This window comes from Agelaius tricolor, unplaced genomic scaffold (assembly GCF_023055355.1).
Source record: "Agelaius tricolor isolate 1412-34295 unplaced genomic scaffold, bAgeTri1.0.p SCAF_8, whole genome shotgun sequence".
NCBI lineage: Eukaryota > Metazoa > Chordata > Aves > Passeriformes > Icteridae > Agelaius > Agelaius tricolor.
This window is the reverse complement of record NW_027269268.1, coordinates 40,328,265-40,350,595: the sequence shown is the minus strand read 5'-3', so window position 1 is coordinate 40,350,595 and position 22,331 is coordinate 40,328,265. Positions and strand designations below refer to the sequence as shown.

The 22,331-nt window shown below is 40.5% G+C and overlaps 1 protein-coding gene across 2 annotated transcripts in view; it reads right to left on the bottom strand.

Annotated features, from left to right (window-relative positions):
* The window catches only part of BEND4 (BEN domain containing 4), a 31,029-nt gene continuing 8,698 nt past the window's right edge, over positions 1 to 22,331 (bottom strand). Inside the window, exons 2-5 of one of the 2 annotated variants that reach the window (XM_071432477.1) lie at positions 21,292 to 21,858; positions 9,804 to 9,895; positions 6,258 to 6,498; positions 1 to 3,062 (exon numbers count right to left, since the gene is read on the bottom strand). In XM_071432477.1, coding sequence (XP_071288578.1) covers positions 2,845 to 3,062; positions 6,258 to 6,498; positions 9,804 to 9,895; positions 21,292 to 21,858 — 1,118 coding nt within the window. In that variant the 3' untranslated portion in view covers positions 1 to 2,844. The remainder of the gene's footprint in view (positions 3,063 to 6,257; positions 6,499 to 9,803; positions 9,896 to 21,291; positions 21,859 to 22,331) is intronic. The other variant, XM_071432478.1, reaches the window with a different exon arrangement.

Genomic DNA, 22,331 nt, shown 5'->3' with positions numbered 1-22,331 from the left:
TCCCTCTGCAAGGGCTTATGTGCTATCTATTATTTCAGGTCCCATATCTAACATATTGCAGATATTTAGATGCTTCAATGTGTATGAATTTATAACACCTAATGAACAAATTAACTGGAATAAGTTGTTGTGCAAGGTTTGGGATTTTTAAAATGAAATGTGTGGGTCAAGTGGCCACGATGGCAATTGAAAACAGACAACTGACGGAAGTTTTTATACTCTGTTATTTTAAAACAAAACATGAACAAAAAAATGAGCTGGTGTCTGTTAATGCCTGTCTGTGACCATGATTCATGTCACTGGCCAGTGCACATAAGCAATTGAGGACAAAATTTTGTTCATAAAGAAAGGTCCAAATCTGCAAAGCCATTTCTACTGCCAAAGTGGCTTTCAGGATGAAATTATACTTTTGGTTATTTTGCACAATGAGAGTAGAGGATTGTGAGTGGCTCCAGGATGCTGCTACGCTTTTTACACTAAAAATAAAGCTAGGCTTACTAGTTATTTCAGCAAGTCTTTCAGTTATTAAGTGAGAGGTCTGTCCAGTTCAGTAATTCTGTTCTGTGACTGTTAAAAAGTGTTTATATCTTAAACATCATACAATTAAGCATCTGAAAGGAAACCATCACAATGTTTACAAAAATACAGCATGATACATATCGCTGTGGACAAATTTACAGTATAATGTTGACTCACACGTTCTGACATGTTTTACCAAATAGTTCTGGCATGTGTCACCACATTAAACATAGACCAGCAAGACTTACACCATCTGAGCAATGTAACATCTTCTATTATAGTTCTTTTTATAAAAGTGTAAGTTCAACACCGAAAAGCTACTATAGGATATCTGTACTGTGACATTTCTATACACTGAATTTCTCCTCCAGAGGCCACCACGTGGTGTGACCGCTCCAAGAAAGTCACCTCCTGCCTGTAATGAAGGAATGCTGTACTAAACCCCTTGGTCTAGTGAGTGACTAAACTTCTAGTTGACTTTAAGAAAATAAATTAATTATATTGGGGCCAGTGAGTACCTTTCAACCCCCTTTCAAAAAAATCACCAAAATTAAAGTGAACTGAGAGGTATTGGACATTTGAGGGCCTAAAGCACACAGGGACTGAGCAAGGTAAGGTCCTCTCTATGGCAGTGCATGGAGAGCCCATGTCCAGAGATGCCCCATGGGCCAGGAGAGACCTGTCACAGCCACAGGCAGAGGGGGCAGAGGGCAAGGGGCTCCTGTGTGGGTGAGCTGAACTTGCAGAGACTGCCCCAGCCCTGCAGCCAGGCTGGGTCTCCAGGAGCACTGCACCCCAGAGAGCCCTTCCTGGTCTCTGAGGAAGGGACCAGTGCCTCCTGCCTTGCCTGGTGCAGGGGGAAAAGGTGGGGAAGGGGAGGAGAAGGCAAAGGGAGCCATGAGTAGCTATGCTTGTGGCTTGCACAAGGCGGTGGGGAAAGCTGGGGGTGTATGAGAGACGCGTTCAGGAGAGCCAACGCTGATGAGGTAGCACTAAGGATGGCCAAAAGTGAAGTGAGCTTTCTTCCCAAAAAACAGCTCCCTCTACCTGCCAGTGGGGAAATGTTGCCTCAGGAAGTGCTGGTTCAGGCTGTGGAGGATGCCAACACTGGCCTGAGTGAGCACACAAAGGTAAGGAGATGGAAACACCCTGATGTGGAAAGGAAAGGCCATCGTTTCTTTGGCATTGCATGTTTCTGGCATGGTTCAATTTAGAAGGACAATGGACTCCTTAACATTTAAAATTAAACTTTTTTTGTGGATTGACTTTTGTTTTTAAAGCTAGTATCTGCTTCCAATGTTGTGCACCATTGCAAATTCTGCTCCAACAGCTCATTTCTTACAGCTCTCAGTCTGGATCTCATGTCTACCTACTACAGAACACTAAACCAGATTCTTCTAGCCCAACCCCTCCCTGAATGCAACATTGAGCAAAACCAGCACACTGCCTCACCTCTTTCAAGGAACGGATATAAAGCACAAATTAAAGTGAAAACAAGAAAAGGCAATTTAAAGCCTCTAAAGCTACACAATATGGCTGCAGAATAGGAACAGACAAAGGAAAATCTGTCTTCTGAAATGGCAATTTGTTTTTAGCAATCTTCTTTTAATAAAAACTGTCATGATCAACTCTAATCCTCTGGAAATCTAGATAAATATACTGTCTATCTGATATACAATGCAATTTTTATCTGTTAGAAATGCCTGTTATTGTTCTGGGTCTTTGAAGGATTCTGCTGTTGATGAGTGCTGCTGTTTTACTCAGGAAGCTTAATTTCCTGACAGAGTTGGCTAAGAAAGTCCCTGGATTTTCTGTCTTGTGTGGTACTTTAAGGTAGCATTCATAGTTATGTTCTTTTCTGTTAGCAAATGGGAAACCACTCCTTTTTGTTTGTTTGTTTGTTTGTTTGTTTTTGTTTTAAGTGTGCAGACTTGTACAAGTCTTCTAGTCAGGGAAAGCAAATAGCACCCAGCTGTTCTGAGTCTGGGCCTGGGATTGTTATCAATGGGCTGAAGAGATAGTAGCTGCTGTTTCTTTTTAAATGACCTTTCCTCTACAACTGGATGAAATGGACTGCACGTTCCCTTTGAGTGTGCTACGAAGGGTTTGGAAATAATAGGCACTGAGAAGTCCCATAAAGCAGGTCTTGAAATGGATTTCTTTCTGTTAACTGGGATATGGTAGGATGGAGAAGCTGAAATGTATGCAGTATGTGTTCAAACATGCTTTGGACTCCTAAATGACAGCAGGGTTAAGTATGTTTAACAAACAGTCTCTCCTAAATTAGGTGGTCGCTACTGCAGTACGACGTGTTTCTCAGTGCCATCAATCTCCAGATCCATCCTGCATACCCCTGTTGAAGACTTCATCCTGTGAGCCTGGGTGCTCAGTCCCCTCGTAGTAGGAGGTGCCGTTGTGCAGGAAGGTGCCCACGGCGCGGCCCTGGCGCGCGTGTCCCACGGCGTCGCTGAACACCTTGTTGATCTGCTCCTCAGAGGGCATCCACCAGTCCGGGTTGGAGGTGCAGTGCATCCTAATGAACTCTGCAGGAAAACAGGCAGGCATTAAAAGCAACTTGTCTTTGCAGCATCTGGTATTGCCCAGGTGTCAAAAGCTCATGGGAAATAAGAAAGGAGGCATTGCTGCTCTGCTTAAGCAGAAGTAAAGCCTTATGGGGGATGCCATGATAATGCCACTTGGACCTATTTTATTTCTGCATAAGTGTGCTTCTCCACATGCAGTGTTACACCTGAGCTACCTAGGCGACTCACGGGACCTAGATATAAAATCCTTTCTTGTGGAAATACAAAGAACTAATTCAAAGTGAAGGCTGTGATTCAGCACGTGCAGTATGTGTGGAAGCTAACACAAGCCAGGACACTTTTCATTAGAAACCTGTTGGTATCTATACCTCAAGGTGATTGCTGTTGGATCTTTCTGACCTCCCTCTGCTGGCTTCTTCAGCACCTGCAACCTGCAGGAGCCCCCAGCCTGCTGGAAAATGTCACTGCCATTATTTCAGTTTGGTGCTCCTGTCTGTTTGGGAGATCTTTCTTTTAAGTTCTGCTATTTTCATCTCCCTGTATTTTACACCTATTTTTTCAGAGACTAATTTGGCCTTAGAAATAGCTAAATGAGATCAGAGAGCTGATTTGGGGAGCTTTGCAATAGTTTCAATGCAGGAGAAAATGAATTGTACTGCATGCATTTTAGCTATTTAAATAGCTGCTGCTGCCACATACAGCTATTTGTATGTGATGATTACATTTTTTATAATTTATTTTTCACATTCTTTGACGTGCTATATGCTAGACTTGCAGAAGGTGCCCTGCCAAGTCTGGAGTTGTAACTGCTAGACATAGCTCAAATAGGTGTATTTGGACTTTGAAACAACTAAATATGATTTTAAATTTGAGGTCATCTTATTAGAGATACTGGATACAGTGTACCTCATACAGAAATGGAGCTGCTTATTTATTCTGTAACATTAGTTATTCCCTCATGCAGCATTGTGTGTCCCAGGATATTTTTAAATTCTATTTTCTACTGTTGACAAGCCAACAGCACAATAAGTGGTGTAAGGTAACTTCATTACTGTCACCACATCTCCAGACAGGGAATGCTGTGCTTTTACATGAGTTCCCGTGCCTGCAAGGTATCTCATCTGTTAGACAATTAGGATGTGATTTTTGCATACCTCCTCTAGCAGTGTGTCTGCAAAAGTGATAGCAATCTCTGTTTTAAATTCATTTCCCTGGAAATCCACACAGGCAACAGTAATTCCTACCTAGTTATGTTCACATGTGCCCCCACACTCATCTTTTTCTCAGAGAAATGGTTACTACGTAAAGAAGTAATGCTATAATTTAAGCATGCCAGAATGTTTTAAAACTGGTTCCAGACACCAGTCAGTTGTAGGAATATATTAAAAATGTTTATATATATTTAAACTCTGAGTGCAGACAGAGAACCAATTTGCACTCTCTGCTATGGTGGAAAGGCATAATTAGCTGGGTTGAGAATTAGTCAGACACTTGCTACCTTGGCTTGTAAATGAGTAGGAGCTAGTGGCCAACTCTCAGCACTGGAGAAAGTTGTCATGCTCCCACCTACACATGAAGGCCCAAGGGGAGAGCTGTCTACTCTGCTTTCTTAGCTGGTCATTACATACTGCATGTTTTGGCTTCCTCTTCAAGCTTCTGGTAATTAAAGAAATTACCCTTTCTCTTTCTCCCAAGGAGTGCTCCCCATGCTCTGTGTGTCCAGGACCTCAAAAAGAGAGTGGCCGCAAGCAAAATTCCATGTACAGGTGCATTTACTATTAGTCTTGGGAGGCAGGTGAGAGAAAGGGGAAGAAAAGGGCATCAACACTGTGCTTGTGTATAAATTATTAGGTGATACTTAAAGTAACTTAGTAAATGCTAAAGTGCTTGTTTCCAGCCTTCATTTTCCAGAAGAACTTCTGGGCCCCTGCTCTCTCTAGACCTCTGCAGCACAGTGTACGATGGATTTGCCCTCCAATTTAGCTCTGATAGAGTTCTGGTAGAGTCTCATACAGCAGCTTAAAAGATTATTTTGTAGTACGAAAAGTGCTCGTTTGCCTAATTTGTCTGTATGTCAAATCTGAGTTCATTACCTGGTTACATCAATATTGTACCCTAACCTCAAGCCTTATCTACTTAGCCTTGGTGGATTCTTCTACCCTAAATGGGAAGAGGCCCATATATCTGATGTGTATAACCACTTTGGACTCCAGTTGGATAACTGAAGATATTTTTATCACTGACTGACCACAATATAGCTTTTTACTTTGCATTGATTAGTAAAACATTCTTGAGGTTAGTTCAACCAAAATTTCACGTATGTGCTCAAAAAATACTATAAAGTTAACTATGAGTTAATTAAAGAAATAATAAACATATGCATTTATACAATGCAGATGTTGAAACTAAAAACATATTTTTACTTTGGTTTTAAAAAGTCCTGTTTTATATGTTTTATTATAAAGCTTGCTACCAGCCTTTTCAAACAATTTTAGGAAACCAAAATACACATTCTTTTCAATCTGCTCCCTTTCTATGCAATATCCTCACTCTCTAACATTGTGAAATGCTTGCAAAACTCCCCTCCCTTTTCAGGCCAAACCTGGGGGAAAGTTGTTCCCTAACATTTTCAGGCAATGTTCCATCAGTATGCAATAAAAAAGTTAAATTTTGAATAACACACTTATGTATACTTTGTAATTAACCTGAAGATATTCTTGACCCTAGAAGATGCTTTCACACCTACTCTGAAACTCAGCTTCTAACTCTAATGATGCACTGTGTTCTTGTGCATCATATGCTTATTAGACATCAGACTGTAACTATTCCTTTGGTTAGTTTTGCTATGTATTGCTGTTAACAAATTACCTAAGCTTATTATAAAAGAGTGTAATCACGAATGTCTGGTTTTGCTTCACTGCTTTTTAAAGTGTATTAGTGTCATGTGCCCTTGCATTTGGGTCTTCTCTTAAATAAGAGGCCTTTTTTTTTCCCATCAAAAACACCCCAAACACATATATTATACATACATACACACTTGTATGTATGTATGAGAAGAAAGTGGAGGGTTTCTGGGTGCTTGTCACCTGCCTGTGAAACCCCTTCTAGTTCAGCCAAAAACGCTTCTACTGAGGCAGAGCCAATGTGGTGAAATGAGATCACATATGGTGGACACTGAGCGAAAAGATGCAGTACCTCTGAGACATGTTACTTTAACTGGATCCAGAGGACGTCTTTCAGGACCTGTCTCTCCTGACTGCACTGACCTTTTCCTTTTCCCAAGGCCGCATGAGTACTTAAGCTCATCGGTTGTGAAAACAAATCTGATGAGATAGCGGAGGAGCCGTCGTCCGTCTTTCTTGGAAGAATTTACAGCCTCATCCCACTGTTTACTAGTGATGTAGACAGGGTAGTTGTTCAGCAACTGCTTACTCCCCTGAAAAAGTGAAATATTTCTGTTGTTTATTTTACAAGGCAAATAAGTGAAGATGTCAGTTGCAACAAAAGATATGTTTTTAACTATCCACGATACTGACAGTGAAACACAACCCAAAGTGAACACTTGGTTACTCTTACAGAGAATGAGTACTTCTAAAATTACATTTCCATTTTCTAGAACTCAGGTTGGATGAGGTACAATGAATACATTTTGAGAGGTGTAGCTATTGCTAATTTCCACTTTCACCAACAGGTTAAAAAGAGGTAAGAATCAGCAACTGGGCATACTATTTAAGTGCAATGTTTCTTCTTACTATGGTAAAATGCATAAAAAGGGTCTTTGAAGAGCCTGATCAAATGGATCACTTCATCAACAGCTGATAGTTTCCTTCAGAGGCGACTCTTTTGGTCTATTTTTATAATAAATTTATTACTTCTGTAGAACACACCTGAAACTTGACAGCAATTATGTTACTGTGAAAAATGTAAAGAAAATAAGTAAAGCAACTATGAAAACTAAAAGCTTCATTATTATTAATGAATGCTGTATTAACTCAAATTATAGCTTTAAAGAAATGCCACTGTGTCAGCTGGAAAGAAATTTTGCTTCTAACCTTCATAATTTGTGTGCTTCAATATTCCAACATTAAATGAATGCTGTGGGACTAATTATGGGGATTCCTGTAATCCACACACATTTATAAGCCCTCTTAAGTCAATTGTATCTAAATTGTACTTAATTCTTGTTGCCCATAAAACGCTATAGTTCAGGATTACCCAATTAATGTAAGATGGTACCGTTAATATACTTGAAATAATTGAAGTACACAGTAAAAACCCCAACCACACCCTCCTAGAGACTCCTTCACTTTTACAGCTGCACCTCTTCATCAAAACCCATAAATCTGATAGCCCAATTAGTGAACTCTTTGTGTAGCCCTGAGGTTTGACAGGAGCTTGCAGTGAGCTAGAGAAACCCAGGTCTGATGCTCAGGGAGGTGCTCAGCCACATGCCACACTTGTGGGCAAGTGCTGCAAAGTTCTCACTTCCAGGCCTTTGATATCTGAAAACTATTTTAAGGACTACCCTTGCCTTCTTTCACATATTTATTATAGCAGCCTGGGAGACAGCTTGAGAGCATCTTTGAAGTTTTTCCTCAGGTGTTTGTTTTTAATTTTTTTGTGAGTTTGATAAAATATGGAAGACTGAATTTAGTGAAGACTGTGCTGAGATTATCATTAGATAATCTCTATGATCTAGAGTCACACCACCTCCCAGTGGGGTTAGCATCACTGAGGGCTCAGCCTGCGTGGCTGTCTGCTACTTGTTTGCCTTGCTATAAGCTGCTAGCAAAGACAGCTACGGACAAGCCCAAAAAGCTGCAAAGAAAGCCAAAATATAAGGGAAGAGATGGGCTTTGTCTGTCTGAAGGGCCACTCCTCCCCAAACACCTCAACACTTCACTCCCCTGTAGCTGTAAATTCAAGCTTGTAACCCCTAAGAGAAAAACCCTTCACCTAGGGTCTAGCCCTGTTACATTTGTGGCTTTCTCTTTGCACTTCATTTTCTCCTCACATCACCGCAAACAGGTCAGGGTCAATTCCTGCCCCTCCACTCATGACACAGGCAGCTGCTTTAGTTTTTGCCCATACATGGGAGGCCTGAATGTCTGAAGAGCTCTGCCATGGAAGAACATTACAAACCACCCAGTCCAGCTCCCTGTCCTCTTCCAACACTGTGAAGGAGCTGGGGAAGGAAGAAGAGCAGAGGGGCAGCATGGAAAGCTCTTTGGAGGTAATATATTCTTATGCTGAAGCAGCTGTGACCACTCTGTCACAAGGGGAGCTGGCAGGAATACTCCCTTGGCTTGTTCCACTGCGTCAGTACAAAGGACCACGTGATCCTCACGCTGGTACTTAATTGTTTTTCAGCAGGTAGCTTCACATCTCTTTTATATAAAGTAAGTTATTTTCCTACCTTTAATTTCTGAAACCTATTTTTTTCCTATTAAAAAACCCTTTAGTGAAGCACTGCCCATTCTTACTGATACCACTGCATAGTATAAGCTGCAGGTGACTGTAGGTTCTGCCTTGCTTTTAAGCTCTGCCAGGCCTGGCTTATGCAATGCAAGCCCATAATGGCACAGGGTTAGGCTCCAGGCTTGCTTATGTGCATTAGGGACACATGCTCATGGGTGGCTTTGCTAAGCAGCAAGCTATCCTAGAAGCTATTTGGTGTTTATACATATATAGCACTGATGAAAATAGGGTGCAGAAAGGCCCAACATCTAGATTTCGTGAGACCTCACCCTGCTATTAACTGAGGAGAGGGTAATAAATTTTGTGTAACTCCTCAGCCTCAATTTTATAACACTTCTCTCTTGTTCCCCCTGAAATGTTGGATATTTTTCCTCATTCTTCTCCAAGGCATGATATAGTGTTATGCTACTCTGTTAAACAATTACTGGATTCCTGCTACAGATACACTTTCATTGCCTCCTCAGAGAGTAAAGCACTCTGGGCAAAACATTCTCACTAAATATATGATGTAGTTTGGTGTGTCCAGCAGTCATTAAACTAAAACAAACATAAAAACTCCCAGAAATGAAATAAGCAGACTCTGAAGGAAGAACCAAAAATACAAATGTATTTCTGCTTGTATTTGTACATGATGAAATTTATGAATAAAAGATTAATATTTGTGCGTTTAATTGAATAAAAATTCTGTCACAGTGTGACAAGCTATTTCTTGTGAGACATTACAGAACAGCCTCAGTTTTTACAGTACTTGAAAATTTTAGTTAAGCAAAAGAGCATTAAAAAAAGGAAAATGAATCCTTGGAATATACTTGAATGATAACAGCTAGTGATAAATATAAATATAAATATGTATATATTAATTTGCAGAGGATAAAACTGAATGGAGGAGCAAAGTGATACACACCCTGAACTGCTGCATGCCACATGCAGCCACTCTCAGTCACGTAGCTATAGCTGTCACCAGGTAGGCCTAGCCCAAATTCTACCCACAAATATGGTGTTTCTGAAGAAAGAGGAGAGAAAAACTACCCAAAGCAAGGCAAGCACACCTGGTGCTGATAGAGCGAGTTAGGTGCTGCTCAGTAAAGTAATTCTAGATTATGCTAATGATGTGTTTCCTCCATTTAGGGTATCACTGTACTTAACAATGACAGTTTTTAACCTGTTTTTGCTACTAAACACCTACTGATTTATTTGCCTGCATGTTTGTAATGAGTTACCCAGCATAAAGAGATGCAGCTTAGTGTTTTCACTGTACACTACCTCGGTTGGGTGGTCTGTTGGCTGTGGTACCATGAGCTGGTTGTGATGCTGAAGTACAGTCTTCAAATAATCTAAAACCGTCTGGCAGGGCACTGCATGAAACAAATTGCAATTACTGTACATTAGCTATAAAGCACAAAATAGAACAACAACATTAATCAAGCAGTGTTCCTTAGTATCTCTGTTCTATCTCTGTGAGATTTACTTCAAATAGGAAATACTTCTTATTTTGATTTGTGAAGATATTTCATGTAATAAATGTACAAATATTGTATTGCCTATACTGAGATCTCTGAAATTACTTTTATTTTTCTGCCCACTAGTTTTCAAAGGGTTTTTTTTTCCAAGTTTGAAATTATAATTACTCCAAATACAAATTAGGTCAGCAGTAATGACAGTAAGAAAAAAAATATCTGTAAATACTGTAAAAATCCCAAACCATACAAAGGAGGAAACATTTACTGGACCTAAATAATGCATTGATTAACATGTAAATATGCTTAAATGTTTTTGAAACTACAGTCTGATTAAATATACTAAAGAGATTCAATGACTTGTATACTCCAATTTCTACTCCCTCCCTCCTCCCAAATTTATTATAAAACTAGGTGTTAGGCAAATTGCTTTATTTCTCTTTGCCCTCATCCTCCCCCCTTTCCATTCCCATCACTCTTATCCATTTCAGTAGTGGTACCAACATCCTATTCCCTTCTGTTGAGGTGATAGGTTAATTAGGGATGATTCAATTATGGGTCTCTCTTAAGCAGATGCTGCCACATCCCTGATTAACTCTGGAGTATTTTTGAAATACAGCTCTTTTCTCCTGAGCCTGAAACACCATAGGAGAATTAAACAGATATTAATCCAACATTACAACTGACTTGTGCAAGACTAAATAAGCGTAGTTTTTAAGGTACCTTATGACTTTCACATTTTGAATGGGTTGTTTTTGTAAAGTATTCAGATTTAATCATAGCTTCAGCTCAAAACCCAGAAGAAGTACTTACATTCCTTTTTTTTTAAAATTACTATTTCTTGGCATTTTATTATTTCTTTTCTGAAAAAATGTGGTGTTTTGGGCTTTATCTTAAGCTGGCAGTCTGAAATATCTGCGAATGTCTGAAGGTAGGATTTATGGGTATTTTGCCCTCTTTCCTTGGCATTCACACCACACAGCTTACTGTGCCCCTGTCTAGGCAGACAGGGGGCAAAACAAAATTACTCTGTGCAAAACAGACCCTTTACTGTAGGATAAGAGGAGTTACATCCAGCAGTCAGAACAAAGAAGTCATGCAAAGTGTCTGATATGATGAATAAATTTCTATGATATTGTACCCCATGTTGACTTCTCTGTAAAGACAACCCATCAGTGTATTTACTCCTGCTTCTGTTTTTTCACACAGTAAGTAATCTCACTGCAGGCTATCCAAGGATGTGTTTACCTATGTTCTTCCAAGGGTTTTGGGCTCAATTGAGAAGACAACAGGAAATTACTTAACATGTTGTGTCCCCAGCAGATGAAGTGCAGCTCTACTTGAACTCTATGCTACTGATAAAATGCCTTCTCATTACCACTGAGAAACATGAAAGTACTAAAAGCTGGCCAAAGCTTATAAAAACTTCTATCCTCATAAAAGCAGCAATGTTTTGAGCAGAACACTGTTTGATTTTTTTAAACCATTGTAGTGACTGAAGGATGCTGGTCACTTCTGACTTTAAAGCCATGACACAGCACAGTTGGTACAAACAACCTCAACCTTTCAAACACCAGGTGCTACTTGCAAATCCAGACTTCTTGGGCTGCCATATTAACTGAAGCCTAGAAGAAACCACAAAGAGGGCAGCACGAGGTGGAGAGTCAAAGCTTTGGTTTTGCTGCTGTGTCCCTCTTATGGCTCTGCAGATATTCTCTTTGCTGAGAACTGTTTCCTCCAAACCCTTCATGAAATGTAGCTCTGTAAGAGCCTGGGGATCCCAGCTGAGAAGATGAATAATCATTTAAGTCTACTAGTTTATTTATTCTGTTTATCTTTGATGGGGTCTCTACAGGTTTAACAAGACCATAGCCCCATGGGCTGATACTCTGCATGCTTATGCAGGTATCCACTATCAGGACATCACCAACAGGGATTTGTTCTTACTCTAAGTAGTGGGAGAGATACCAACATTGAGATAACACTTGTTATGATTTAGTAGAAAGCCTGTGGGGAGGCAGTAATTTTCCTGCCCATTAGGGAAGAAGTTTCCACAGCCTTTACTTTCTGGAAGTGCCAGTGTCTCAGAATGGACACTGGAGATGGCAAAGTAGCCTGGCCTGCAGAGAATGAAAGAGCAAGGTCTTTGCAGGAGCTAAAGGGCAAGGAGGAGTGGGGCCTACAGGGAACCTGGTGTGCCAGGGAAGGCTGGTCTGGCTAAGATGTTAACCAGGACACATGCAGGAGGTGGCAGGTGTTTGCTGTCATTGATCCAAGTTTAAGACATTGTTGTTATTCTGGGTATCTGTATGTTGTAACAAGTGCTTATTCAGCACAGCTTGTCACAGCTTTCTCTGCAGAGAATCCTAATTTCTAATGAACAGTTGAACAGTGACTGTGGTGGGCATGCCCTGTGCCAATGACAAAATCCAGGCTATGATCTCTCAGCCTGAGCTGCCACACAGCACAGCAACTCCCTGGACTAAATCCTCCCTGCAACAGACAGCATCAGTGGGTAAAACACTATAGAACTCAAGCAGTCATCTCCCAGTGATGCAGTTTCTACCCACAGGTACATAAACCTTATTTCAAGTCTGCATTTTGTTTTCCTTCAAACTGGGGTTTACAAAATTTTTTGGAAAAGAAATGGAAAATGCCTGTTACTTGTTACATACTTAATGGAGGTAGAGTAATTTCTCAATTTTTTATTTGCTAAGCCCAACACTGACCTTCCAGAGGTGCTGGGCTTCCGCTAAAAAGCAGAGTCCCTACACCTCCTCACATCTCCTGTCTGACAGCTGATGGCCATGGGTCTTTTGGCCATGCTGTGCATCAATACCCAAGCAGAAAGTCACTGTGACTTCCCAAAGCCTTTCTCAGGGCACTGAAGGCATTCAGTGCCTTTCCCAGTGCATTTCCCAGGAGCTGAAACCAAGCAGAGCCATGTTCTCTGTGCCCTAATACACAGAGATCAGCCAGGTCTGACACCTCACATCCTCCTCTCTCACAGCTACCTCTGCACCTCTTGCAAGCTGTAAGCAATGACTGTGTGCTCATGGATTAAAGTATTAAAAACATGGGCTGTGAACAGTTTCATAAAAAACATCCCTCCAGAAATTCAACTGCATCATGGCAGTTTCCCCAAATTTCCCGAATACAAATATATTTGTATTTTTAAATCCTGTTTTGTAATTTAATGTTATGTAACACCCTGAATATCTGCAATACTCATCAACCAAACTTTTCATCTCATCAAAACCATAATTTGGCAAGATGTAGCCTGGTACTAATGTCATTATTCTGGTTTAGCACTCTATTAATTGAAGCTGGCATCAGCTGTGCAATTAGTTTGTCTGGCTCAGTATCAGGCCAACGAAATCACCATCATCCAGGATATCTCATGTCCTTTTTAAAAAATCAGATACTATTTCCATCTTGCAGTCTTCTGAAGCATCCAATATATTACAAAGCATAAAGAAAAGTTATGATCAGAATTGTGTTTTTCATGTTGGGTTTAGCTCCTGAAGTGAGTTGTCCAAACCTCCTGGTTTTGAAAACATCACACTTTGGTAGCAGCTGCCTTGAGCCTTTGGTAGTAAGCTGATGTGCACTTAGAGATGAAAAGCTGTGGTGTGCAAGCAGCTACTGCTCTTCAGAGTCCCAGCACTGGGAGGCAGCTGGGACAGGCACTGAGGCTGCAGTCCCACATGAAGCTGCTGATGAATGTTTGGTAACACCCAGAGTTACAATGGAAAGAGAAAATATTTCTACCTGCTTACCATCACCATTATATTGGTGTGACTGCATCATGCTACCCTTCACAAGTACCAGAAGAGAAATACTCAAGGAACAGTTCCATATTATTGATAAAATCTATTTCTGTCTGATAATGGTCCAACACTGTTGTTAGGATATCATATTTTTCCTTTATTTTGCCAGGGAAAAGAAGCCTTCTCTAGACAGTGCTCCACATTTAATTTTAATCATTAATTTACCACTGACCCAACTGCTTTTTACACATCACCATTAACTTCCCCTTGAATCCATTTGTTATGTTTCTAGCTCTTCCTTTACTTTCCCTCTAAACTGGTTGGTTCTGTAACCAACATTATATTTTTCCTCCTAGATAGCCTTTTGGGGCCTTCAGTGACAGGTTTTTAATGTTTCCCAATTATCACCCACTCTATTTTTTTTCTTTTTAAACCTCTGCCTCTGATAATTGTTTCCAATGTTATGAAGAGCCAAGTACATCCCTATTATTGGTTAGAGCTGGGTTTTTGCTCATTATAAATGTTACTGGGACACAATCACTTACACTGATATCTGTCAAAATGAGAACTCTCATTTTTCCACCCAAAATCCACTGCAGCCTTCAGTGTAAAACATTCCAGAGCTGTTTACATTGCCAAAGCACAGCACTGTGAAGAGACGCTTGGGCTTGCTGTAAATGCGGCATGTCTCCAAGGTAAATAAAGTGTCTCTCCAACCTCTCCTGCAGCATCAGACAGTCCCAGTGAGATGGGATGGCTCACCCCAGTTTGGCTGTGTGTGTCTCTGCAGTGGCCTCAGCCCCATAAACAGACAGAAATCTGGTTATTCTGTAATTAATAAGATTTTGTGCTCTGTAGCTGACACTGGCTCGTATTCCTCTTGGTGCTCTGCAGAAGATGAATCCCTTAGCACTCGAGACCATTTACCTCTGACTCACCAGAGGGGAGGAAAACTGGGAAGGGTGTACATCTATACCCACACTGCTCAGGCCAGCAGCTGTTAGCTCAGACTGGCTCAGCACTGCACTGTGTCCTCCTTCACTTGACCTTGAGCGAGGCTTCTCTCCGAGTTCATTGCAGGGCATTTCTAAATTGATGCTCGACTGTCAAAAAGATGTAACAAATGATAGGGAACGTGCTGACGAACCACAGGGCTGTGTGAATTTCTTATAGCATTAATGGAGAAGCCTTTGCTGCCTGAGATTTGGACAAGTGTGCATGGCTTGGATTATTTTAGCTCATACGGTCATTTATTTCAATAGTCAGCTGAAAGCCAGCAAAAGCTGCATGGATGGTCCACGAAGACGAGTTTGTTTGGAGTGTGATGGGCTGGAAAAACAGCAAGAGGCAAGGAAAGATAGGGGAGGAACTGATTTCAGTGCTCAAGAGCCTGCAAATTTGGATATTTGTGACTGGATGGTAAAATAAAACCAGCACTCATTTGTAGCGAAAGCATAAAGCAGAAATCAAAAGAATTGACACAATGTGTAGGAGGGTGTTAGAGATTTCCTAAACTGACCTACATGCCAGCTGAAAACAGGGAAGGGAGAAAAATTCAAGCAAATATCCCATTACTTTAAAAATCCCTCTCAGCTGTGTTTTCCAGGCAAATAATTTAATTTCTATAAATCTGCATCTGAAAAGCCATTGTACTTTTAATTTTCTTTTGCAATAAATTTCTTCCAGCAAAAAGAATGTTCCCCTCCCATATGCCCCTGGGATATACACCTCTGCATAAACAACAGATTAAAAGAGATAAAACTAGGCAGTTGTGCATCTCATTTAAGTGATGCTGCCACATGCTCCTGTGGCTTTTATTTTTGTGCTCTCTCACTTTCCATCTACTCATTAGAAGGAGCCTCTTCTTGTGATCCCATTCAGCATTGAAGTCTTCCCTTTGGAAGGGACATCATCTACAAACCCCTCTACTACACATTTCTACTGCTGGTAACTAACAGGGAAACCAGGAAGTCCCCTGTGAGAAGGGACAGCAGTTTGTGTCACTAAAAACCAAATGTTTACTTGCAAAGGCCAAACCAAAGCTGAGACCTGGGAGTTCATCCTTGACAGGCTGAACTGCAGCTCCCCACTAAACTCTAATCAGCTCTGGTTTCCCAAGTTGGCTGAGAAACCTGATCTCCCAAATTCTTGTGGGTTTGTATCCAGAAACACAGAGAAAACAGATAAAGCAAGCCCTGGTCTGCTGCAATTACATGTTTCAGTAAGTTCTTATACTCAGGTTGCTTTAGCAAAGTAAGCTGCCACCCCCAGCAGCAAGCAAAGCTGTGCTACAAATTCAAAGGGGTTCTTGCACCAAACACTGGTGACCATGCTCGAGGCTCTCTCTTCTCACTGTAACTTCACACTTTGAAGCTGAAGAGCAGAACGAGGCCACAGATCAGACCAAAACATCTGAACATCAAGGGAAACCAAAGAAGTGGTTAAATGTGAACATCAAGAAAAAGGACAAAAAAAAAAGGACATGAAAAAGTGTTCATCATAACCCTTGATGGCTGCTTTATCTACACTGTGGCTGTGGTAGGCTCTCTGGAAACATGAGGCTCTGAAAGTATAAAGGAGACAGGATTTGTAGGGAAAAGTAATATCTTTTGTTATATCATCCAATAGTCAGGAAGAAGAGTCAAGCTTTGGGCATACAAAACCTCCTGGAAAACTGGTCTGACTTTTCAATTACACTGATATTAACTTTACCTGCAAATCCCACTTTGCCTTGGCTACTTCCAGCCACCATGAATGCAGCCTCTATAGGTGACTGGGACTCAACATTTGAGGGGGTTTTCCTTCCCCATCCCTCTGCTATTTGCTGGGCTATTTTTTGCTGCTGGGCTAACAAAGTAAGAATAATCATTGTATTTGTCACACACTGCTTCATATACTTACTAAATCACAACTTTGTTTTGCTTTCAGATTGGTTTATCCAAAACCACGCAACAAAGCTGGGAGCACCAGGAGACAAACCCTAACTCATGATTATAGACTTTTGCTTTAATTACCTGGAAATATTTTCTCCCTTTCAGATAAAAAAAGTGTGAGAAAATCATGCTGATAATAATGAACTGTTTAATATCCTCATGGTTAAAATCCATGTCTTGTATGCTGCTCCACAAATATGTCTTTAGATTTACTACTGGGAAATATCACAGACACAGTCATTTCTATACAGAGGAAAGAAACTAGGAGACACTTCTCATGTGGATGGATTACTTTGTTTTGTTCTTAATGATCTCAAAACCTTAAAGAATCAATGGTGAGTTTGCCAAACTCCTTCTAGGAATTACCTAAACTTCAATTATTTTTCAGAAGAAGACACGATAACACACCGAATGAAAATGCTTCTCTTCTGTTCAGTTGAATTGAAAACTGAAAATGCTTGGTTAATATTTTGCCCTAAAAAAATAAATATTGGGAAAAATGGACAAGTTGAAAGAAGTTGCACTGCTTTAAACTCCAAGCACTAAAATACAATTTTTTCTTCATTTATTCTACAGCTGGAACAATTAATTTTTCACACAAATTTAAGTATTGTTTCAGTCAAATCAAATGGGGTTTCTTTGAGAAAAAAATCTACCCATCCAGCAACCAAAATATATGGGGTATTTTATCCATGTAATCGTTTCTCTCCAGTGGTAATCTGCCAAAGAGTGATGCTAGGCTACAGGCAAAAAGATCCTACAGAACTGAAGGGCTCTACAGCAACAGGGCAGAGTCCTGAAAACTGAAAAATCTTATTTTCCGTGTCCAAAAGCTACAGGAGGATATGTCTTCTGTAATATTTGTTAAAAAAAGAAAAAAGTGTCATTGCCTTTACATCTGCAGAGAAAACACTCTTTTTTGTGGTAGCCTCTTTGTGAGCCTTGCTTTGCAAAGCTTGAGGCAGAGATGTATAGCGGCAACTATTTTTAGATCGCAAACTCTCATGGATTTTAAAAGGGCTTTTGCATATGGAAAGTAAAAAAAAGAAATGCAAAGTATTTCAGGAGAAGGATAGAATGATTCATATTATACAGCAGAAGGGAGGGGTTGGTGCTTTTATATTCTGCTGGCAGAGTTGCTAGTGGGAGCCTCAGCGACTGTGGGGAGGGCATGGTGCACACCGCCATCGCCCCACAGGGTCCCCTGCCAGCCTCAGCCAGCACCTCTGCACTCGCTCCCCCACGCATGGGAAGAGAAACCACGAGGTAAAAAAAGTCCTGCCCCTTCAGTGGCTCGATGGAGACAGTATGGCAACCTTGACACTCACCCAGCTGCCCCCTTGGCTGCCTCTCCACCACGCTCAGGGCCTCCCCTGGCCCAGCGGATGGCCTGCACGAGGTGGATCAACACGCAGGGAAGGAAGTTTGTGCTCTGAGATTACTTTGATGTGATAGATGGTGGCACACAACACTGACACTCTGCAGAGGGCTTTCTGTCTCCCTCCTGAGGCATGCAACATCTTGATGGGCCAAAAAAAAAAAAAGAAAAAAGGCACAGAGAGCAAGCTCCTGTTTACATACAGAGCTGGGCACCACAGAAAAAATTCTGCCAGCTTTTGTGGTAGTAGAAGCTTACAAGAGCAAAATGAACACTAGAGACAAAAATAATTAGACATTGCCTTTAGCTGATTTTTGATTAACTTTCCTCAGTGGTGGCTGTGTGACTGCCTGAGGATTTCTGTTCTACCATGTAGCAAAATCTGAGGGACCTTCTGTGGCTCTTAACACTTCTGCAAACACATGGGTCACTTCAGATCTATTTGGATATGTCACCAGAAAGCAGCAGATGTATCTGATGATGATTTTATGCTGGCAGATGAAGTCCTACCTCCTTGCACATCTTTTATGTTTGCCTGCTTCCTTTGATACTCTGTAAACAAGGAGTTTCATGACTCGTGGGGGGTGTAAAATGACTATGATTATGCATGTTTATCACCTTTAAAGGGAGATGAAGGGTAGGTGTGATGACCCAGGTAAATACTTGCTGTTTAACCCAGCATTAAACCTAGCAAAATACAGGTAATCACAAACAGGATTCAAATGACAAAGAACTAAAGAATATTAATGCCAGTCAAAATGGTCTTATGGAAAGTAGATCTTGCCAGACTAACCTGATTGTCGTTCTTTGATAAGCGTATAGATTAGCCTGAAAAAGCTGGGCTGAACAATGTAAGATACCCAGGCTCCTGAAGGGCATGTCACTTCCTACCATGAGTTAGTTGATTGCCAAAGTGGCAACACAACACCAGCAGACCAAACCAAATATATATTAGGAACCTGCTATTGACATCTCAAATATCTGTCATTGCAGGAATCATCATTAATAGGCATGTTTCTATTCTGAGAGGCCCAGCAAGGACTAACAATACCTTCAAAATACCTTCAAGGACTAACAATACCTTCAAAACTATTCAACATTCCTAACCAGTATCACAAAGTTAATTTAAAAACAATTTGAAAAATTCTGGATGATACAGAAACTGACAAATCAGTGGGCAAGTGGGACAGTCAGAGCAATCTGGAACACTTAGTACATGAACACACACAAATACAAAGTGTGTACTTTTAGGAAGAAATGTGCACAGAATGAGAAGCTCAGCTGCACAATGCACCAGGAAAACCATGGGTACAAGTGAAGAGTCTATTCACCTTTGATCAGGCTCATAGGAACATATTGCATGCATTTCCAGTGCCCAGATTTTAAAGAAATTAGCAGAAGGGGAGGAAAAAAAACTGCAAAGAAGGATTCAAGTAATTTGAGGAGTTTCAAACAGTACTGTTTGCTTTGTTTATTTAAAATGGGAATTAAGTCAGCTTTCAGTCTGTAAGTACCTTCAATCAGAAGAAGTACCAAGACCTATAGAGCACTTCATTTAGTGGAGCAAAGCATAGAAGTCAATGGCTAAAAGCTGATTTCAGGTAGTCAGGCAGGGAACAAGGCACATATTTTCACCAGTGTAATTAAGCACTGGAACCAAACATCAGGTAAGGGATACAGCCACTGCTCAGCAGAAACTGGAGGCTGTATGAGATACTACTTGACTCAAATACAAGTTATGCATTAATGAAAGTAAAAAAAATATTACTGTGTTCAGTACAGGTGACTGAATGAAAGCTGTCAGTCAGGTTACAGACCCTACAGGATCATTTCTGGTCCTACACCTGAAGGTAGGACTCCCCAGGAGTTGAAGTCCACACAATTCCCTTTGTCAGGCAGTACCAGGTGATGTACTAACTCCTGCTGAAACCAGTGAGAGTGCATGAGTTATGGTAACTCTATGTTTTTGGGAGAGGTGAGGGAGTTACTCTAAATTTTGGGTTTTCTTTGCACTGAACAATGCTGCTTATGGGATTTGCCAGCATCCCTATGGACCATTGCACAAAAGAAAAACAGGATGTGCTATAAATAATGCATAGCACATCACTGATAGCTGGGGAGAAGAATGATGAAGACCAGTGCTTGCATTTTGCTCAGATTTTGCAACTGCCTCTACATGTTGGGGCAGTAGTTGGTTACTGCCTTCTTCCTTTCTGCATAGTTAGCATCTTTGAAGTATTTTGTCTCTTGCAGCTCATACTGTACTAGACATGCTTTTCTGCCATTCAGAGATCAGTTCAATTAACTTTTTATGGATCTACCCTAAGCACCTTGAGTTCAGGTAAAAAAGGTGCAGTTCCCTAGTGTTTATATGTGTCAAAAGCATGATGTATGCTTCTTTCTTTGCTAAATTGCAATCTGCTTTTAGCATTACTATTTGAGGTGTATTTTTGCCTGTGCTGAAAGTTTAGAAAATACAGGTCCAAGAAACTTTGCTCTTATCCCATACCACTCTTCAAGTATCTTGGCTCACCTGGACAGCGAGAGGTCCTAGGTTTAAAGAGCAAGAGAAGCTTTTCACAGAAGGGGTTTCTATTTGATTTCTTTCTCTCTCCCAATGGCTTCTAGGTATTGCTGAACTGGAAAAATTGATGTTAGGTTTTTGTTGTTGTTGGTTTTTGGTTTTTTTTTTTTTTCAGATTTATTTGAAGATGAATGGGAGGAGATGTAGTAATGCTTCTCACTAAGCGAGCAGCAATTTAAGAGAAACTGTTCAAAGTAAAAGACAAAATTATTTCAGGTAAAACTATGGATGTAACTTTGAATAGTTTCCTTAAGTAACCAAAAAAAGGAGCCTCAAAAGGGAATTAGGTTTATAAGCTGCAATGTCAATTAAAGAACAAGACAGATAAAGAGTTATGAAAGCATATGTTTGAAATTACTATGACAAACCACCTGATATTTGGAATTCGGGATTGCAAGTACATCCCCACCTGAACACACCTTACTAGTGTAGGACCCAATATTCATAGAGATGAGTATCAGCAGGTAATTTTCCACTGGGCACAGATATAGGAATTTTGGCTGGAGACAAAATCCAATGTTTGATTATTATGATTGTAACCTTTAAAAAATACTAGAACTTGAAATAAACCATCACCCACATTATTTTTATCACTCAATGGCAACATTTCATGGCAGGAGATTATTTACCTGGAATGCTCTCCAACTTTCTACGAAGCTCTTCATTTTCTTGTTGCAATGAAATTACCTCCTGCTCTAGCTCTTGACACCGAGGGCAGTAACCTTCTTCCTCTTCCTCCTCTTCCTCCTCTGGAAGTGTAGAAGATGATGGATGACCATGAGATTCCGATGTTGCTGGAGATGTCCATCCACCTAAAGTGTGTACTGGAGAGGCTGAAAGTGGATCCACATCTGCCAAATGGCTAAAATCATTTATTGATGAGGTGTTCTGAGAAGGGAAGCTCCCAGAAAGCAAATAGTTCTGAAGGGAATCAGTAAAAACTCTCAGAAAGGCTGAGGTTTGTTGTTTCTTTTGCATATACTGCATCTCTATGTCTAAAATGTCTGACGTCTGACTATGGACCATTTTCCCAAGCTGACATTGCTCTTGTCTTTCACTATAATTTGGGTTTTCCTGCTTTATACAAGAAATCATGGACTGAGAGTGATTGTTGTCCAGTAGTTTTCCACCACAATTTAAGAGACTTAGAACCCGGCTGCATTGTTGAGCAAAGGCATCCAGAATCATTCGACTCTCTGCAACAAAAGAAAAGATGAATCACAGAAACCTAATGCAAGAGGTTATGCCAGACAGTAGCAGTTAGATGAATGTACACAACTGTTTACAGTAGCATGCATTTTATTTCTGAACATATTAAAATTATGGCTTCTGCTTTAATACTTCTGCAACACTGTGATTTAAAACAATCCTGACTCTGTTTCTATTTTGAGAGTGCCCTTGTGACCTTGCTGTTAATCAGAAATGCATTGTGATGATAGACACTGCTTACTGACATCTTCTTTCAGAGGGATTGAGTCAGGAAAATGGGGAAGAAAATACAAATTACATCCAATTTGCTACAAGTTCAAGTAAGTACTGCCCAGAAAGCCTATTTCAAGCTGTTGGAGGGCATTAACTGTACATATTTGTAGGACTTAGCACCATACCTTTGTCCTGTGCCCAGTTCCTCTCCAAAAAGGCTTCCAAGCTTTGTTATTTCTCCTTTTTG